This window comes from Girardinichthys multiradiatus, chromosome 12 (genome assembly GCF_021462225.1).
Source record: "Girardinichthys multiradiatus isolate DD_20200921_A chromosome 12, DD_fGirMul_XY1, whole genome shotgun sequence".
NCBI classification, from domain to species: domain Eukaryota; kingdom Metazoa; phylum Chordata; class Actinopteri; order Cyprinodontiformes; family Goodeidae; genus Girardinichthys; species Girardinichthys multiradiatus.
The window spans coordinates 44,361,988-44,378,927 of NC_061805.1; the positions used below are offsets into that span (position 1 = coordinate 44,361,988).

At 36.4% G+C, this 16,940-nt stretch overlaps 1 protein-coding gene across 3 annotated transcripts in view; it reads right to left on the minus strand.

The window, feature by feature from the left end:
- ksr2 (kinase suppressor of ras 2) overlaps positions 1–16,940 on the minus strand; it is a 212,795-nt gene that overhangs the window by 79,551 nt on the left and 116,304 nt on the right. For all 3 annotated transcript variants that reach the window (XM_047382133.1, XM_047382134.1, XM_047382132.1), the window contains 7 exons: positions 10,873–10,942; positions 8,428–8,511; positions 8,071–8,156; positions 6,821–6,841; positions 6,467–6,576; positions 4,900–5,068; positions 1,603–1,644 (listed from right to left, as the gene is read on the minus strand). In XM_047382133.1, coding sequence (XP_047238089.1) covers positions 1,603–1,644; positions 4,900–5,068; positions 6,467–6,576; positions 6,821–6,841; positions 8,071–8,156; positions 8,428–8,511; positions 10,873–10,942 — 582 coding nt within the window. The remainder of the gene's footprint in view (positions 1–1,602; positions 1,645–4,899; positions 5,069–6,466; positions 6,577–6,820; positions 6,842–8,070; positions 8,157–8,427; positions 8,512–10,872; positions 10,943–16,940) is intronic.

Sequence of the window (16,940 nt, forward strand, 5' to 3'; positions counted from 1 at the left end):
GCTGAAACAATCATTCCATGCTCTCTAAAACAATAATGCAAGAAACTGGTATGTGGAAAAGTGTTTTCTAGGACCGGTACTGTACATGGTGTTAGAATTATGATTTGATCTCAGTCTGCAATTATTTTTAAACAAATCCAGCCTGATTTAGGATCTGTAAAATCTAGAAGCATCATAAGACTTCTTTAAAAAGAAATTACTCCCTCAGTATTTGTTCACAACTAGTTCGCATTGTTTCAGTACCTTAATTAAAGCAGGGATCATGCATGTACCAGGAAGTTAATAGGGATATTGCTTGGAACCAGTGCTTTATGCTAGATTTCTAAAAGCCTGATTTCCAAAAAAATCTAAAGCCTTTTTATCATGCATGTAGTGAAATAGTTGGAAAAATGTCTGAAGAGGAATATTGACAGAGATTGCAAAAAAAAAAAAAGCATTTGGTTTTTAATTTATCGGGTGAGCTGTTTTCTTTGATGAGAATGCAGCACAAAAAGATTTGCATAGAAAAATGTCTGCTGTAAAATTTCTTCATGTATTCGTGTGTTGTTTAGCAAGGCACTCTGTGTTATGAGAAATGTATCTGTAAATGTGTAGAAAAACAGCTTGTTTGTGTACATTTGCAAGGCCATCCTAAATGGCACAAATTTTCACAGGGAATATAAAATAAGACAGTTTTTGTGTTGAAACTACCTCTGACTCTTGCCTGTGTTAACACTCTGTGACAATTTGTGACACAAAGTGCAAGCTACAGAAAGTCACTCAGTTGCATGGCACATTAGAACCTGGCACTGTCACCTCACAGCAAGACCTGTTTTTCCTTTTCTATGTAGAGCCTTCATGATTGCTTTCATGGACTGGCTCCAAACACAGGCAAAACAGAAGGAGTGCAAGCTCTCAATGTCCAATCTAAAACATTCATATGCATACATGTATGTAATTTATGTGATAAACCTGCAAATTTTGCAGTATATCTCTATATTTCAACCGGATGCATGCTGTGACATGAGTGACTCCACACAGATCTATCAGAGCTATTAAGTTCACATATGAAAACATTCAACACAATACTGTCACTGCCACTAGGCACCTTATGTAAATGTGTTTTGCATTTTTTATTTTTGCAAACAAGAACAAGCATTAAATTTATCATGACATTATTGCTATATTAGATTAACTTCCACCATATATTCTCACAGAAGGTGATAAACTTTAGTTCTGTTATGTAAATAATTAAGGCAGTTAAGGTAATGCTGTGGAGCATAAATACATGGATTTCTGAACAGCTGCCTCGATACATCCCTGCTAGCTACACCTTCTGCTTTTCCCCCAAACCTCTCTAGGTTCTCCCAGCTGCAATAGGCTGCCAAATGAGCTACTAGTGAATGGTACTACTGTTGACAAAAGCGAGAGTCTGGGCTCTGACAAATCATTAGGAACCCCAAATGAGACAAGTATGAAGGGGTGTATGAGCCAAGAGTCTTCAATAAGCCAAGGTGAGAAAAGAAAGAAATGACTACTGACGACAAAACATTATTCCTAACTCATCCTTGGTTGATTTCAGAGCACTGAAAGATTAAAAATGATCAATTATGATGGGCTTACCAGGGAAGATGAATTGCTGCTTGTATTTGAAATAGCTGGAGGCTGTGAGGGGAGAAAAAAACCAATGAGCTGGAGTTAAATCAAGTCATTTGAACTATGAATATGAATTGAATGTGGTTGTTAAAAGGGGGATTACAAAATGTTTTTAAATTTTAAATGAAATGATTAAAGTTTACACAATTACATTCTGAATATTATTCAGATAAACAAGCTTCTCAAAAATCTAATCAGTTAGTACTGCATGCGATTTGGCTTCTGTTGTGCAAATTAGCAAATTTTTTGATTCCCAAGATGATCAGTAAAGGCTTGAATTACACTGAGCCAGATATTTTGTTTTTCAAAAGAATCTGCATCTACACTCTGGAATTCCAGAGATAAAAAGCTGTGCTACCATTATCACCATCTATAATGACAACATCCACGACATCAAAAAAAGAAGACCCCAAGCATGGCTAAAGATGTGCAAGGCATTTAAAATTTACTAGAAATAGAGTCAGAACAAAGTGAGCTACAGGTGTAATAACCCATAAGACGTTCCACTGATGTTGTGGTTTCTGCACAGAACCCTAAAATGGACATGGGTCAAGTGGGATTCTACAACGTTTTTAAAACATCCACACGCATACATCGCATACAAAGTTTTTAAAAATTCCCAGTTTAAAAACATTTTTAAAAAATCTTAATTTTTATCAACAAAAGCTCACTTTGTGTGTGAACACCAGGTACAAACACAGAAAAGTAATGTGTGTTTTGAAATTTTTTTCAGGTTAGCTTGAGTGGCCTTTAAGCAGCTTTTAGGGAAAATAAATTCGATAAGATTAAGAACTACATGCATTGATACATACTTTTTCAAGCTTCTTAATTACAATACATTTTTCTTCATATTGCAGCCACTTAAACAACAATGCAATTCATCCCACCCTTTTTCAGTCTTAACCTAGTAATCACCTGATTGTTGCTTCTATAACTATCAAACAAATTTAATGCAGTGAACCTAAAATCTGTGAGAAATTAAGCAAATAGAAAATAATGCAAACATTCCTATTAAAGGGGGCTTCTCTTTAAAAACGTTGTTGCATTATTTATATTGGCTAATACATCTTTTGAATTTTTCTATAGATAATACTATACTATAAAGCTCCTACACTAATCCAACTAAACACCTCTTACTTCTAGTTCCAAATAGAAACCAGGTATTGGTTCAAAGTCACATAGTCATTTTTGAATGATTGGTATTGCTCTTCTACCAATACCCATTGTTGTTCTGCTTTCTGAGATTTTGTCAGCCATGTGGCAGTGTTTTGCAAGAATAGTCTTTAGAAATGACATTATATTTTCATGTGCTCATCTTGAAAAATTGTATAATAGACTGAATCTAGATTTTCCCAAAGTGTTGCTCAACCTTTAAGTGACTGATCATGTAAAAGAGACTCCTCCAGTTTCCTGTCGATGTGTGTCACATGTTGGAGTCATCCATTTTGGTCGCACAGTTGAACATGCACAGCTCAACAGATATCGCAGCTCTGACGTCACCCGGGATTATAAAACCCGCGGAAAACAAACTTTTGTTGCCATTTCCAGCGTGTCTCATGGGACGACACAACGAAGGCGCATTTCTGGAGAGACAAAAGCTCGCAGGTGAACTTTTGCTCCACAAGGCCATTCCCGGAAGAGCTTGAAAGCTGGAAATCTGTCTGATACAAGAAGGTCAGAAGATTCATATGCTGATCAAAGACCACGCTGACACACAAGTGAAAAACGCACAGAGGTTTTATTTCCAAGGAGATGAGTTTCCTCCTTGTTGATTCAGTCGACTAACAGTTCTTCATATTTTCCCCTCTTGGACGGATGGGAAGTTTACCGTTTTATTTCTTTGTGGTGATCACGGACACGTGATCCCCCACCCCCTCGTTTTTCTTCAGACCTGACCCATCCTCAACCGGTGGAGAGAAGAAATCAACGTCAAAGTAATTTTGTTCTTTTTATATTAAACCGGATATGTGCATTTAGAGGTCTGGGCAGGATGAGGAATAGTTAAGGTGATTTAGAATCACCAGTAGTTAATCCAAGGTATCAACTTGTTGCATGCAATACTGATTGAAGTGTTTTATGCTGAGCTGTGTTTTGATTTGCTGTGCAAGCGCTCCTGAATCGTGCGTGTTCATTATTTTCCGGCTGATTCCAAATCAGCCAGGAGTTAGAAGTTGGACTTTTAAAAGTTTTTCATTCAAAGCAACTGCTGTCTGGGCCTTGCCTGACCATTCCTTTGTTCCAGTTGTATTACTGGAGTTTTTCCACTGAGTTCCCGCCTTAGAGTTTTATGACTCTTTGCTCGAGATTTGGGGCAATCAGCTGTATGGCTAAAGGGGCGTGGCTCCACCGTTTTAGGAGCTGATCGCTGCAATCGAGACATCAGCACCAGGAGGATCTCTTTCCATTCAACCCAAATTACACATTTTGTCCATAAAACTGCTGGTTTGATCTTCATAGACACTAAATGCGTGTATATTTCTATTTTATTATAATTGTTAGGTAGTCATTTGTATCCCCTTTGTGTAGAATAGTGCTTGTTAGTTAGGTGAAGGTTTTTGGACCAGAATAATGGTATATCAGAATTATTTGGCTTCAATAAATCTTTATATATATAATTAAGAGAAGCGTTTGTGTTTATTCCGTGCAAGAGTGATTTATTTGTCACAACAAGGTCGCAGTTCCTCGCCCTTCGGTGATGTGGTTGAATAAACAGTGACAGTTGGTGGTTTTGTTTAATAATTTATCAATTGTTAATGATAAATAGCTAACTGTAATTATTAAAGAGCTTTGAGCCCATAATCACAACACCAGAGGACATCTCTGATTTCTATTTGTAAGTAATGATTTTTGGTTAAGAAATAAAAAAAAATTCAAATTATGATTTTAAATTATAATTCTTGATAAATATTAATTAATCAATAATCATAATTCTTATACACATGACCTGCTCTGCCCTCTGTGTCAAAATATTGCCAGAAAGCTGTGGTGTGGGAAACTGCATTAAATCTTACTTTTGTCTGCACACAATCTAATGGCATCACAATAAAATGTGTTTCAGGCCGAATAATAATAATAATAAAAATAATAATCAGTCATATCAAAACAGTTAAACAGTATTAACATAGGCATCGCAGCTCTGCACAAAGATTTGGCTTGGATAAACATAAAAAAAAGGCTGATATCCATTTTATGACCAGTATAATTTTAGACATTAGATGAATTGAACCATTTCTTGTTAACCTTGTTTTTTTTTTTTTTTTTCACCTGTCAAGTTGAACTGTTTTTGTTGCCGTGCTGACTGTGGGGAAGGATGCAGTGGTGACGGGGGAGTTGCACTGCTTGGCAAAGGAGGAGCTGGGGATGATGGAGTGGAGGAAGTGGTGGAAGATGGGTTACTGCTGGAGTCTGGTTGGTAAGGGACTGGGATGTGATCCTGAAGAAAGACAGAAAAAAAGGCTGAATTCATATTGTTATCAGACAAACCCCTGAAATAAATATCGTAAAAACCGGTTCAAAGGCAAGAACTGTGGGCTACAACAAAATAAGTTTGCATGGTAAAACAAGAACAATAACAGCTTCATAACGAAATCAATATGGAAAATCGCCCACTATTCCACTTAGTGTCATATGATGCGTTTAGGTACTAAAACAGACAGAATTTGGTCGGTACCTATAAAAGTACCTCATGAACTTAGTATTTTATTGATATTGATTTGAGCCTGGGATCTCTGTGATGCTGAAAGGTTTCTCTTCATCAAAATGCTGGTCAAAACTGACCTGCATTTGATACTGTTCATTTATTCATCCACCTTGACAGTTCCATCTGAAGTAACTCCAGATCATGGTGCTGCCAAAACCATATTTCATGGTGTTTTTTGATAACATTCAGTGTTGTTTTTTGTCAATCTTAGCTTTAGGAATTAACTTTAGGAATTCAACGAACCACAACACACTGTTTCACAAGGTTTTAGTAGATTTTAACTAGGGCTGAATGTTTTGTTTGAAAGATAGCCTCCAGTATTAGATAAAGAGAAAAGAGATTTTTGTCATATATAGACACAACCAGTCCTGGATGGAAATTCCTGTTGCTCCTTTAGGGTTGCTGCAAGTCTACCTGACCAGTTTCAGTATTGTCTTTTTCATTCATTTTAGAGAAACCTGCAGTTTAATAATGTCACTGTTGTCCCACATTTGATCATATTATTGATTTGTCTTCCTATGCCATATAATGGTGTGGATTTGTTGTACCCTTCTGCTGACTGATGCCTTTATACAATGATGTAAATAACTGACAGGAAGATTCTGCTAGGACAGTGAACTTTATCTCTGGTTAAGGGTGTGTAGACCTTTGAGAGCCACTGTATAATCTTCCATTATTTATACCTTAATCAAGCCACATCAATATGCAGAAATGAAGAAAGCTTAACCTATATAGAAATATTTGCCCATAAATATAATTAAAATGGATTTATGGACTTTTAACCGGTAAAATAGTACACGAAGCTTAGTATTACAGAAGCTCTTGCTTTCACATTCTTATCCACAGATTCGTTCTAAACCTTCACTTTTAGCTACAGTGGAAATCATATGATAAACTTCATTCCAGAGGAACTCAGCATAAACTGTGAGCAATGCTGGCTGCAAAACATTCAGTGTGTGAAAACAAATGCATCTGTGTAAACATCAACGTTGCTGAAAGATATTTTTGTACCATTTCCTCATCCCCAGAGAAATAACAATGACTCATAACCCGCTCCCAAAAATGATAGAAAGTGATATGTAGGACAAGTTACAAACATGGGGTAATTTGGAGTTTATTTGTCATGCCCACCTTGTTGATTTTGTTGGTTTTGGGGAGCGTCTGACTGATATGCAGGTCTGTGTACCTGAGCGGGTTGTTGATGTCACATGGCACTGATTCAGTCCGTACCAGACGAGCAACTACAGAAAAAAAATAGAACAGAGAAACAATTAAGCACTAAGAAACTAAAACACTTGCTTAATAACTACAATAAAATCACTCAAGCACTGCTTCTTATTTAAAAAAAACAAACAATTTTTTTACCACTTGCTATAAAATACTGACATCAAGGGGAAAAAGACTCCTTAAGGAGACTATGCTATTATGAAAGTGTCACATTTCTTATGAAAGCAGTGTTGAAGTGGTCTAATTAGAACTTCCTACCTTGAATTGTTCCTTGTTGATCTTATTTGGAAAAAAGAAAAGAAAAGCGTAGAAAAGACAAATTGGTCTTTAGATTTAAAGCAAATAGTATGAGTTTTCAGTGCTGTCAGTGTCAGGATAAACAGTGCATCATCCAATCATTGCTCAAGACTAACTTGATTCATTAATCATTGTAGAACATTCTGTCTGCTATTCTTAGCAGGTTTCTTTTAAAATGGAGAACAAAACACATTTTCTATAGCTGAGACATTTAAAAACAAATGAATAATTATGAAGACAGAGTGGAGATGGCTCTGGACTGCGAGCACCTGCATCCCATTGCTACAGAGACATCTTGGTATAATAAATGCAGAAAGTCATGCTGGCATAAATCTCCATTCTGAAATAAATCATGTGGATGGCAGCAGATGTTACTTCAAAACATGTTTACCACTGTGTTCAATGTGACACTCCCACTAAAGAAAGCTTTGTTATACAGTTCTTGCTGAGTTCTTGGTGGCTAAACTCTTTTTGTATTACTTTTAAAGGTTGTTGTGGCAGTAGCAGCCTTTGTTCATCAATAGCCGGACAGGAAGAAGGGTAGACAGAATGAGAAGACATGCAGCAAATGGCAGAGGGCTGTGAATTTAACCGGGGACAATTGCTTTGATGACTGTAGCCTCTGCTCTACCACTGAGCCACGGGGCGCGCGCTAAACCATTTTTAATATTATGTTAGGTCATACAGTGCAAGGCTTTCTCAAGTGGTTAACAACATTTTCCTCCTCATGCCAGTTTTGTGAGCAACTACATATCACATGTTTAACAGTCAACATTTTGGACAGTGTCAACTACCTTTCCTGACACTCAATGTTCCATTTGTCCCCCTGAATATGTTATTGGTAACAAAGTCAGGTTTGGGAATTGCTAAAAAGAGGGCCTGTTCCAGAATACCAGGAGCAAGTAAAGACATCATATGAGCAAAATAAAATGTGCCCAGGGTGGCACAAGTTAAGGTAAAGATGCATTCATGCAGGACAAAAATGTTCCATCTTGTGTAAACAATTTGCATTTACCCTAAGGCTTTACAGTATGACTCTTCTTTGTAAAGTTAATGAGATGAGGAATATCAGGAACTTGACAAAGACTAGCATTTTCCTTGAACTCTTTAATCTCTTATAATTACTTATTTTGCAATGTGAATGTAAAATTATCTATAGCAATCTTTAACAAGACTGTGGATGTTGCTTTATGGGAAGCGTTACACATTACCTTTGAGGGATTCTCGTCCACCTCGCTGTATAATCAATAAATGGCAAGGTGGGGCTTCTTTGGTGCATTTGTTGTGGCACTTAAGCCTATGTGCATACAGAATACAGAATACAGAAATTAAATTAGCTCCTGTCTGTTGCATTTTGCTCAAATCTATGCAGACAAGAAACATCAACATAAAAACTGCTAATTTATGCAAAGATAAAGATAAAAACAAAGAGGTTAAACAAATGTTAATTAGCACAATTAAAATAAATAAAAAGAGATAAAGATGGCCCACAAATTCAATATGTGGAGACAAATCTAATTTACTACTAGGAATATAAATGAGAGGTGTCAAATAGTCATGATACCTACTTGCAATTTTTACATTTTAGTCCAAACAACATTCCCTTTCCACATACTATGCATGTCTGGGACATCCAGTACTTGGTGGAAAACCTGCAAGTAAGAAATGACAGAATGAAGTTTATATCTTCATGATGAACACCTTTGGAGCTATGGAAAAATATTGATGAGCAGTTTGCCTTCCTTGAAAAACTTGCTGTTCCATGAATACGTTTTACAAGCTGCATGGCTTTCTATATGTAACCCATCTGCAAGGATAATACAAAACCAATGGAGCTTCTTGTATAACAGTGTTTACCATTGTAATTTTCCACACCTGCTGATTTTATTTGAGCCCATTTCATTTTCAATCTTTCTAAATGAACAGTCAATTTGAAGCACAGAAGTGAGGCCATGGGGTTAATATCAATGCAACGATTAGTCTGAGTGATTGGGAGTTCTTAAGCTTGTGTCTGTGGTTACACAGTCCAACGCAGCCACTTCTCAAGCAAATCCACACTGTGTTGCGCAGCTCAAACCAATTCCCTGCACAGATTGACTGACCGTTCCAAACACGTTTGTGACAATTGGCTATATTAACTGATGCAAAGCCTGGATGCCAGCGGTGTCGCTGGGTGGCTAATGGCAGGTGACTAATGTAGTTTGACAGAATCAAAATCTCTTTATTAGACCCCTCCTTTGCCTCAAATGAGTCACACCTCACTCCAACCAATTCCATTTGACAGAATGTTTTAGCGGACTGTCAATTATGTAGAGCAGTGAGGTCAGATTCTGCATGAGGAAATTATCTTTCAGTACAGAGGGGGGTGTAAACAAGTACATTTGTCTACAAAACAGGAAAAATGGAAAATTTTAAAATTAGCAAATTGAATTGAAGGAGCTTGTTGCATTAAATGTGGGAAAATTGCATTGGATTTTGTAAAATAATTTAAAAAACATTAATATTTTTCAGTTTTCCCTTTTTTGTCATACTTAAATGTTTCATATAATTAAAAATTATGTCAGATAAAGATAACTAGATAAAACATAAAATTAAGTTTTCAAATGATTATTTTATTTATTTAGGATAAACATCTGTCCAAACCAACATGGTTCTATGTAAAAAATAAAATTGCTCCCTTTGTTAAATCATGCATAAGTTTGATTAATCGTACATTTCTGGTTCAATTTTACTAGCCAGACTCAGGTCTGATTACTGCCAGACCTGTAGAATCATAAACAGCCCTTACATAGTACCTGTCGGACATCATGACTAAGCTAAAAGATGTTGAAAAGAAACGCATTGTTGAATTTAAAGAAATTAATGAACAGATGACAAACAAAGTGATTGACATCTATTACACTGCAAAGGGTTACAAAGCTATTTCTAAAGCTTTGGGACTCCTGTGAAATACAGTGAGAGTCATAATCCACAAATGGAGAAAACATTGAAATTCCAAGTAATGGTCAGTCCACTAAAATTGCTTCAAGAGTGCATCAATGACTCATCCAAGAGGTATTAAAAAGAACCCAGAATATCTAAAGCACCACAAGCTTCCCTCGCCTCAGTTAGGGGAGTGCTCACCATTCAGCAATAGGAAAGAGAGACTGAAAAAATTGCATTCATGGGAGAATATCAACATAAAAACAATTACTGACCAAAACAACAACAAAAAGACCCATCTCACTTTCGTCAAAAAAATCTTGATCCCCAAATTGTTCTGTGGTCTGGCAAGACAAAAGTTAAACTTGGCAGAAAGTGTATGTCCTGTTCCATCTGGTGTTAAACTAACAAAGCATTTTTAGAGTAAGAATATCATGACTAGAGTCCAATATGTTGCTGGTAGTTTGATAGTCTAGGGCTACTTTGTTGTAATTGATAGAACCATAAATTCTGCTCTCAACCAAAACATTCTGAATCTGAACCTCTATCAGTTTGCAACCTTTAGCTTAAGTGCATTTGGGTTAGGCAGTAGAACACCCAATCCAAAGCCAGCCAAAGAACACCAGCAAGGCCACCTCTGATTAGCGAACAAAAACAAAACAAAAGAAGAGAACATAGAAAAATGAAAGTGGCTTAGTCAAAGTCTGGACTTGAATCTAATTGAGATGCTCTGGTGTGACCTTAAACAGTTCTTACGCAAAAACTCACAATTTGACAGTATTAATACAACTCTGCAAGAAACGGGGCCAAAATTCCTCCACACTGTCATAAGACTAATTGTCAGTCATTGCAAAGTTTTGATGGCTTAACCAGTTATTAGATTTATGGCGCGAATACTTGTTCACACAGGGCAAGGTTGGTTTGAATAGCTTTTTCCCTTAATAAATGAAACTTTATTTTTTACTTACACTGGTTATCGTTGTCTGATATTAAAATTGGTTTCATAATCTGAAACATTTAAATATGACCAAAAAAAAACATTTCCATCAACCACTTCACACACCAACCCACACAATTTCATTAAGACCTACCGGTGTTTTATAGAGTTTCCCAAATCTCTTCGGGGAATCTGCGGGGACCAGCGAGGCACTGAAAGAGTGTCTACAGAGAAAAAGAATAGAGAAAGAGAAAGGTCTTTGTGTTTTTTTCACTCTAAATCGTAGTTTTGACAGAATATCTTTTCTGAATTGACTAAATGTCTTGATTTCAGAGTTCATTTTTTGTAAATGGCATTTCCCAGTATGGACAGGCTTTTGTGGCAACCTTTAGGTCTCAGACTTAATCAGCAGTTCAGACCACCCAATGTCAAGTTATCACTGTAAATTACATATGTTGTCCAATGTCCTAACTGATGTAGATGTTAATAGTCATTCAATTCAATTCAATTCAAAGATACTTTATTGATCCCCGAGGGGAAATTAGAATCATCTGCAGCTGACAGCAACATTTTTATTGGAATGTCCTCAAATCTAGAGCTAGTTGCCTACTTTCCAAAATATGTTCAATCTGCTTCTCAAGTTCTACTTTCTTAATTATAATTCATTACTCAAAAAAATTAAAGGAACGCTTTTTAATCATTGTATAATATTAAGTTAGTTAAACTTGTGGAATACTGATCTGGTTTGTTAAATGGTAGAGGAGGTTATTAAACGGTGTCAGCTGTTTTGGTGTTAATGAAATTAACATGAGCGCTGAGGGGGCAACAATCCGAAAAACAATGTCAAAATCCCAAAAACAGGAAGGATTTTACAGGTGGAGGCCACAGTCATTTTTCCTTCCACATTTGACCGCTTTTCAGTAGTTTTGCATTTAATCAGGGTCAGTGTCACTTCTGGTAGCATAAGGCAATACCTGGACCCTCCAGAGGTTGATCAGGCAGTCCAACTCCACTAGGATGGCACATCAATACATGTCATTGCCTGAAGGTTTACTGTGTCTCCCAGCAGAGTCTCTAGAGCATGGAGGAGATTTCAGGATACAGGCAATTACTCTAGGAGGGTATACAACCCCAATTCCAATGAAGTTGGGGCATCGTGTAAGACAAATAAAAACAGAATACAGTGATTTTCAAAATCCTTTTCAACTTATATGCAATTGAATACAATACAAAGATATATATATATATATTTGGCTCTAGTGGCCTTTATTTTGTAGGTTGACTCACAGGAAATGGGGTGGAGAGAGAGTAGAAGACATGCAGCAATGGTCAATGGGCCGGGACTCAAACCTGTGACGGCTGTGTCAAGGACTGTAGCCTATATACATAGGTTGCGCTTTACCCCTGCACCACCACCGCACCCCGGAAAAGACAAGATATTTAATGTCAAAACTAATAAACTTTTTGCTTTTTTTTTTTTTTTTGTGCAAATATTCACTCAATTTGAATTTGATGCTTGCAACATGTTCCAAAAAAGCTGGGACAGGGGCAACATAAGACTGGAAAAGTTGAGGAATGCTCAAAAACACTTGTTTGGAACATTTCACAGGTGAACAGGTTAATTGGAAACAGTTGAGTGTCATGACTAAGTATAAAAGGAGCATCCATGAAAAGCTCAGCTGTTGACAAGCAAGGATGGGGCGAGGTTCACTACTTTGTGAACAAATGCATGAGCAAATAGTCCAACAGTTTACGATAATTTCTCACCGTACAATTGCAAGGAATTTAGGGATTTTATCATCCACATTCTATAATATCATCAAAAGATTCAGGATATCTGGAGAATCTGGAGACATTTCTGGATGTAAGCACTGAGATAGAAAACCAAAATTGAATGCTCATGACCTTCAATTCCTGAGGAGGTACTGCATTAAAACCCGACATCATTCTGTAATGGCTATTACCACGTGGGCTCAGGAACACTTCAGAAAACCATTTTCAGTTAAAACAATTCATCGTTACATCTACAAGTGCAAGTTAAAATTCTACAATGCAAAGCGAAAGCCATATATCAACAAAACCCAACACTTTTAAAGTCCTACCCTCTCCCTTTTAAATCTTATAGTCATATTCAATAAATTTAAATGACCAAAAATTTAAAAGGGAGAGGGTAGGATTTTATAATTGTTTTCTGCTGCCCACTCCTTTTTGGACAAGGTTCTGAAGAATAACAGCTAAGTACTTAGTACTTAGTACTTAGGCTAAGTACAATCAATCAATCAATCATAGACTACTATGAGATATATCAACTTCCATATGTTGAACTTTGTACATTTGAACAGTTCTGACTGAGAAAAACTACAGCTGACAAAACCTTCAGATATAAGTGAAATGGTCTACTACAAGGTTTTTCTAAAATTCCAAGATTTTGACTTAGGGTAACTTTTCTTATTGTTATTTTCTATCATTTGTCTATACAAACACCACTGGTAAGTCAATTAATATGAATATAGCGACGATACAAACAGCATCAACAACCAGTATATTTCATGTAATTATTATATTTATGACATAATTATGTTTTAACCAATATTATTTTGTTGTTTACTTTTCCAAAAAGCCCCACTCTTGTTGATCTGAAAAATCCGGTAGTGTCCCAACCTAAACCTTGAGAGCCACTGGTTCTAGGCAGGTAACTGGTCAACTGAAAATGTTATCTATGTGGATTTTTTTTTTAGCAATGACCGTATCTGTGATAAACTGTTATGAATGGCTATTTCAGTTTGGGACCCAAAAGCAGCAAAGAACTTGACAAGAATGATCTGTCAAAGAGAAAAGAAGACAGGCGCTAAATACTAGTAAGGTTGATTAATGGATGAAAAATAGGTGGTCATGATTAACTGGCTACAACTGTAGTGAAAGCAGGGAGACAGAATTAACTAGCAGGGTTGACTGGATAATTACATTAAATAAATAAAAACGGAAACACTGGGACAACTAAAACAATAACTAAAACTAAACACTGCATTACCTTGGATGGCAAGACAGCAAAATTTAAAAAATACAAAGTAACTCACCACCAAAGTGACAAACTTTAGTAAAAACATTCATTTAATTACAGCTGCACCTTCATTCAGAGGCATAAAGCAGCTATTTATGGAATTTTGTATTTTGATTGATGTCAAGAAGTCTGATTTTACAGCAGCAGACGAATTCATGTCACGGTGTTTGACATGCAGGAGATTATGTGGGAAATTAAGAAATGTAAAACTTAAAGAAAAAAGCAACCGTGTTTCAATAAATGTGCATTAGCAAACAAGAATGTATGACAGAAACAAAAAATAATTCAAGGTCGCATGGTGCACTCTTTTAAGCATTAGAAATAATAACAAAATGAAAACCTTTCTGTAATACAATCCAATCTCTCTGTGGGTTTACCAACAGGTATCATTTGGTGATTGGACTCCATTTATGCTATGTGTACTCCATTGTGAGCAACTCTAGGTTAAATAGAATTTCATAAAAAAAGAAGTCTTTCGCATGGTCCATTAGTGCCTGCAAAGATTGGGCAGCGTGGTGCATTCATGTGTAACCTCATAATGACTGGTGAGTATGGCAACCCACACAGCTGTGCTGGGTAAGTTTGCTAGATGCGAGGCTTTGCACTCAGATAAGGAAACCAATGATTTAATAACAAAATAACCATGTTGTACACTGTTGACAAAATTATAGTTCATATTGCAAAGTGCACCATCTAAAATTACTTTGATGTAGTCATCAAAGGTCCACACATTTTACAGCCCATTGTATCTATATTCTTTTTCATTTTTGACAGCTGCACACAATGCACGGTCCATGGATGCACATTTTCTAAAGAAAACCATAGAAAGACCTTCAGAAAGCATGAGGAAATGTTGATAAATTATCAGCATCGGAGTAGTTGACTGCACAAAACACAACAGGAATGTAAACAAATACTTTAGTTTGAGGTTGTTGGAAGCTGTGTTGGTTCTAAACACAATTGCTCTAAAACCAGAACTTTTCAAGGGACATCAATAGGGCAAGAGTATATAAAGAACATGGGACTGAATATTTTGATTAAAATGACCAACCCATTACTGTGGTAAATGTAGATTTTTACAACATTTTATAGTTGGTGTGAACCTAGTACATCTTCCCCTCTGGACTGAGCTAACACAAACAATTGAAGTTTGGAGGATGACAATATGTCATTGCTTAACCTCATGGCATACTGGATAGATTTCTCTTAATCAATATAGATCTCAAACTGCAGAGGATAAAAGAATGTTATCAATGAGATGCTGAAGAGATGAGACATCAACACAAAGCCTTTTAAATGTCACTGAAATTAATATTGCAAGAAATTCAAAAAAGCAGTGGTTGTAAGTTGATCGTTTCAAACACTTCAAACTTCTGTAGAGGTGCTGAGGTGCCAATTGTATACATGGTGTTGTTTTTAATAACTTTAACAAGGTGTGTGTGCAAGACTGTGCTGTCATATGCAGGTATTGGATTCAGAGAATTGGCAAATAATTAATTTGAAATTAATCATATTGGAATCCGGGGCATGTAAAACTTCTATTTACACAATCTAACATCAAAGCAAGCCAACAGGTCTTTCAGGCGTTGTCACTTGAAATTATAGAGGTCTTTAGTCCTGGTACTAATTGCTTGTTTCATACAGCAGGTCTTCTTTATGTGAAATATAGCCTAAATATAGCGTTTAATGCTATCTTAGACTCAATTGACTTTGCTCAAAACATTAACAAACCTACCCACCTTTGTCTTCATTCTCTGGACCTTGTGCTGACATATGGCATTGAGTGTAAAGACATAACAATATTTTCTCATAACCCTGTTCTGTCTGACCATTTTTTAATAACCTTTGAGTTTAATTTAACCGAGTACTCCACACTTGAAAGAAAATTTAATTATAGTAGATCATTATCAGGCGATGCTGTAACAACCTTTAAAGAATCTGTTCCACTTTTAATTTCCTCATTATCACTGAAAAGCACAGTGGAGGGCAATACTTCTGTTTCTGCCCCTTCACAAATTGATCCTTTTGTTCATAGTGTTTCTTCATCATTGCGTGATGCATTAGACAATGCAGCCTCCTTGAAAAAGAAGGTAATCATTCATAGGAGGCTAGCTCCTTGGTTTAATTCCGAGCTGCGTACTTTAAAGCACAATGTTAGAAAATTGGAGAGAAAATGGCACTCTACACACCTAGAGGATTCCTACTTAATCTGGAAAAATAGCCTACTGTTGTATAAAAAGACACTTCGCCAAGCTAGAACAGCTTATTTCTCATCATTAATAGAAGAGAACAAGAATGATCCTAGGTTTCTCTTTAGTACAGTTGCTAAACTTACACAGAGTCATAGCTCTGTTGAGCCATCCATTACCTTAGCTCTTAGCAGCCATGACCTTATGGGATTCTTCTTAAATAAAATGGATTCTATTAAAAAGAAAGTCTTTGACATACTCCCGAAGATGATTACTTCATCCTCAGCAAGTGAGACAACATTGGAAATAACTGCAGAACCCGATTTGAGTTTGGACTGTTTTGATCCTGTGAAGCTTCCTGAGTTATCAGAAATATTAGCTTAATCTAAACCTTCAACTTGTATGTTAGACCCAATCCCAACCAAATTATTTAAGGAAGTGTTCCCTCTGATTACCAGCCCCATTTTAGATATGATTAATTTATCCTTAGTAAATGGATATGTACCACAGGCTTTTAAGGTAGCTGTAATTAAACCTTTACTTAAGAAACCTTCGCTTGATCGAGATGACTTGAAAAATTACAGACCAATATCCAATCTTCCATTCTTATCTAAAATTCTTGAGAAAATAGTTGCTAATCAAATGTGTGAGCATTTACACAGCAATGACCTGTTTGAAGAGTTTCAGTCAGGTTTCAGAGCTCATCATAGCACTGAAACAGCTCTGCTGAAAGTCACTAATGATATTCTTATTGCCTCAGATAATGGACTTGTGTCTGTTCTGGTTCTGTTAGATCTCTGTGCTACATTTGATACAGTCGACCATAATATTCTCTTAAAACGGCTAGAATATGCTGTAGGGATCAGGGGACCAGTGCTAGGCTGGTTTGAATCTTATTTGTCTGACAGATTCCAGTTTGTTCATGTAAATGATAAATCATCTTTAAACTACAGGGTTAATTGTGGAGTACCA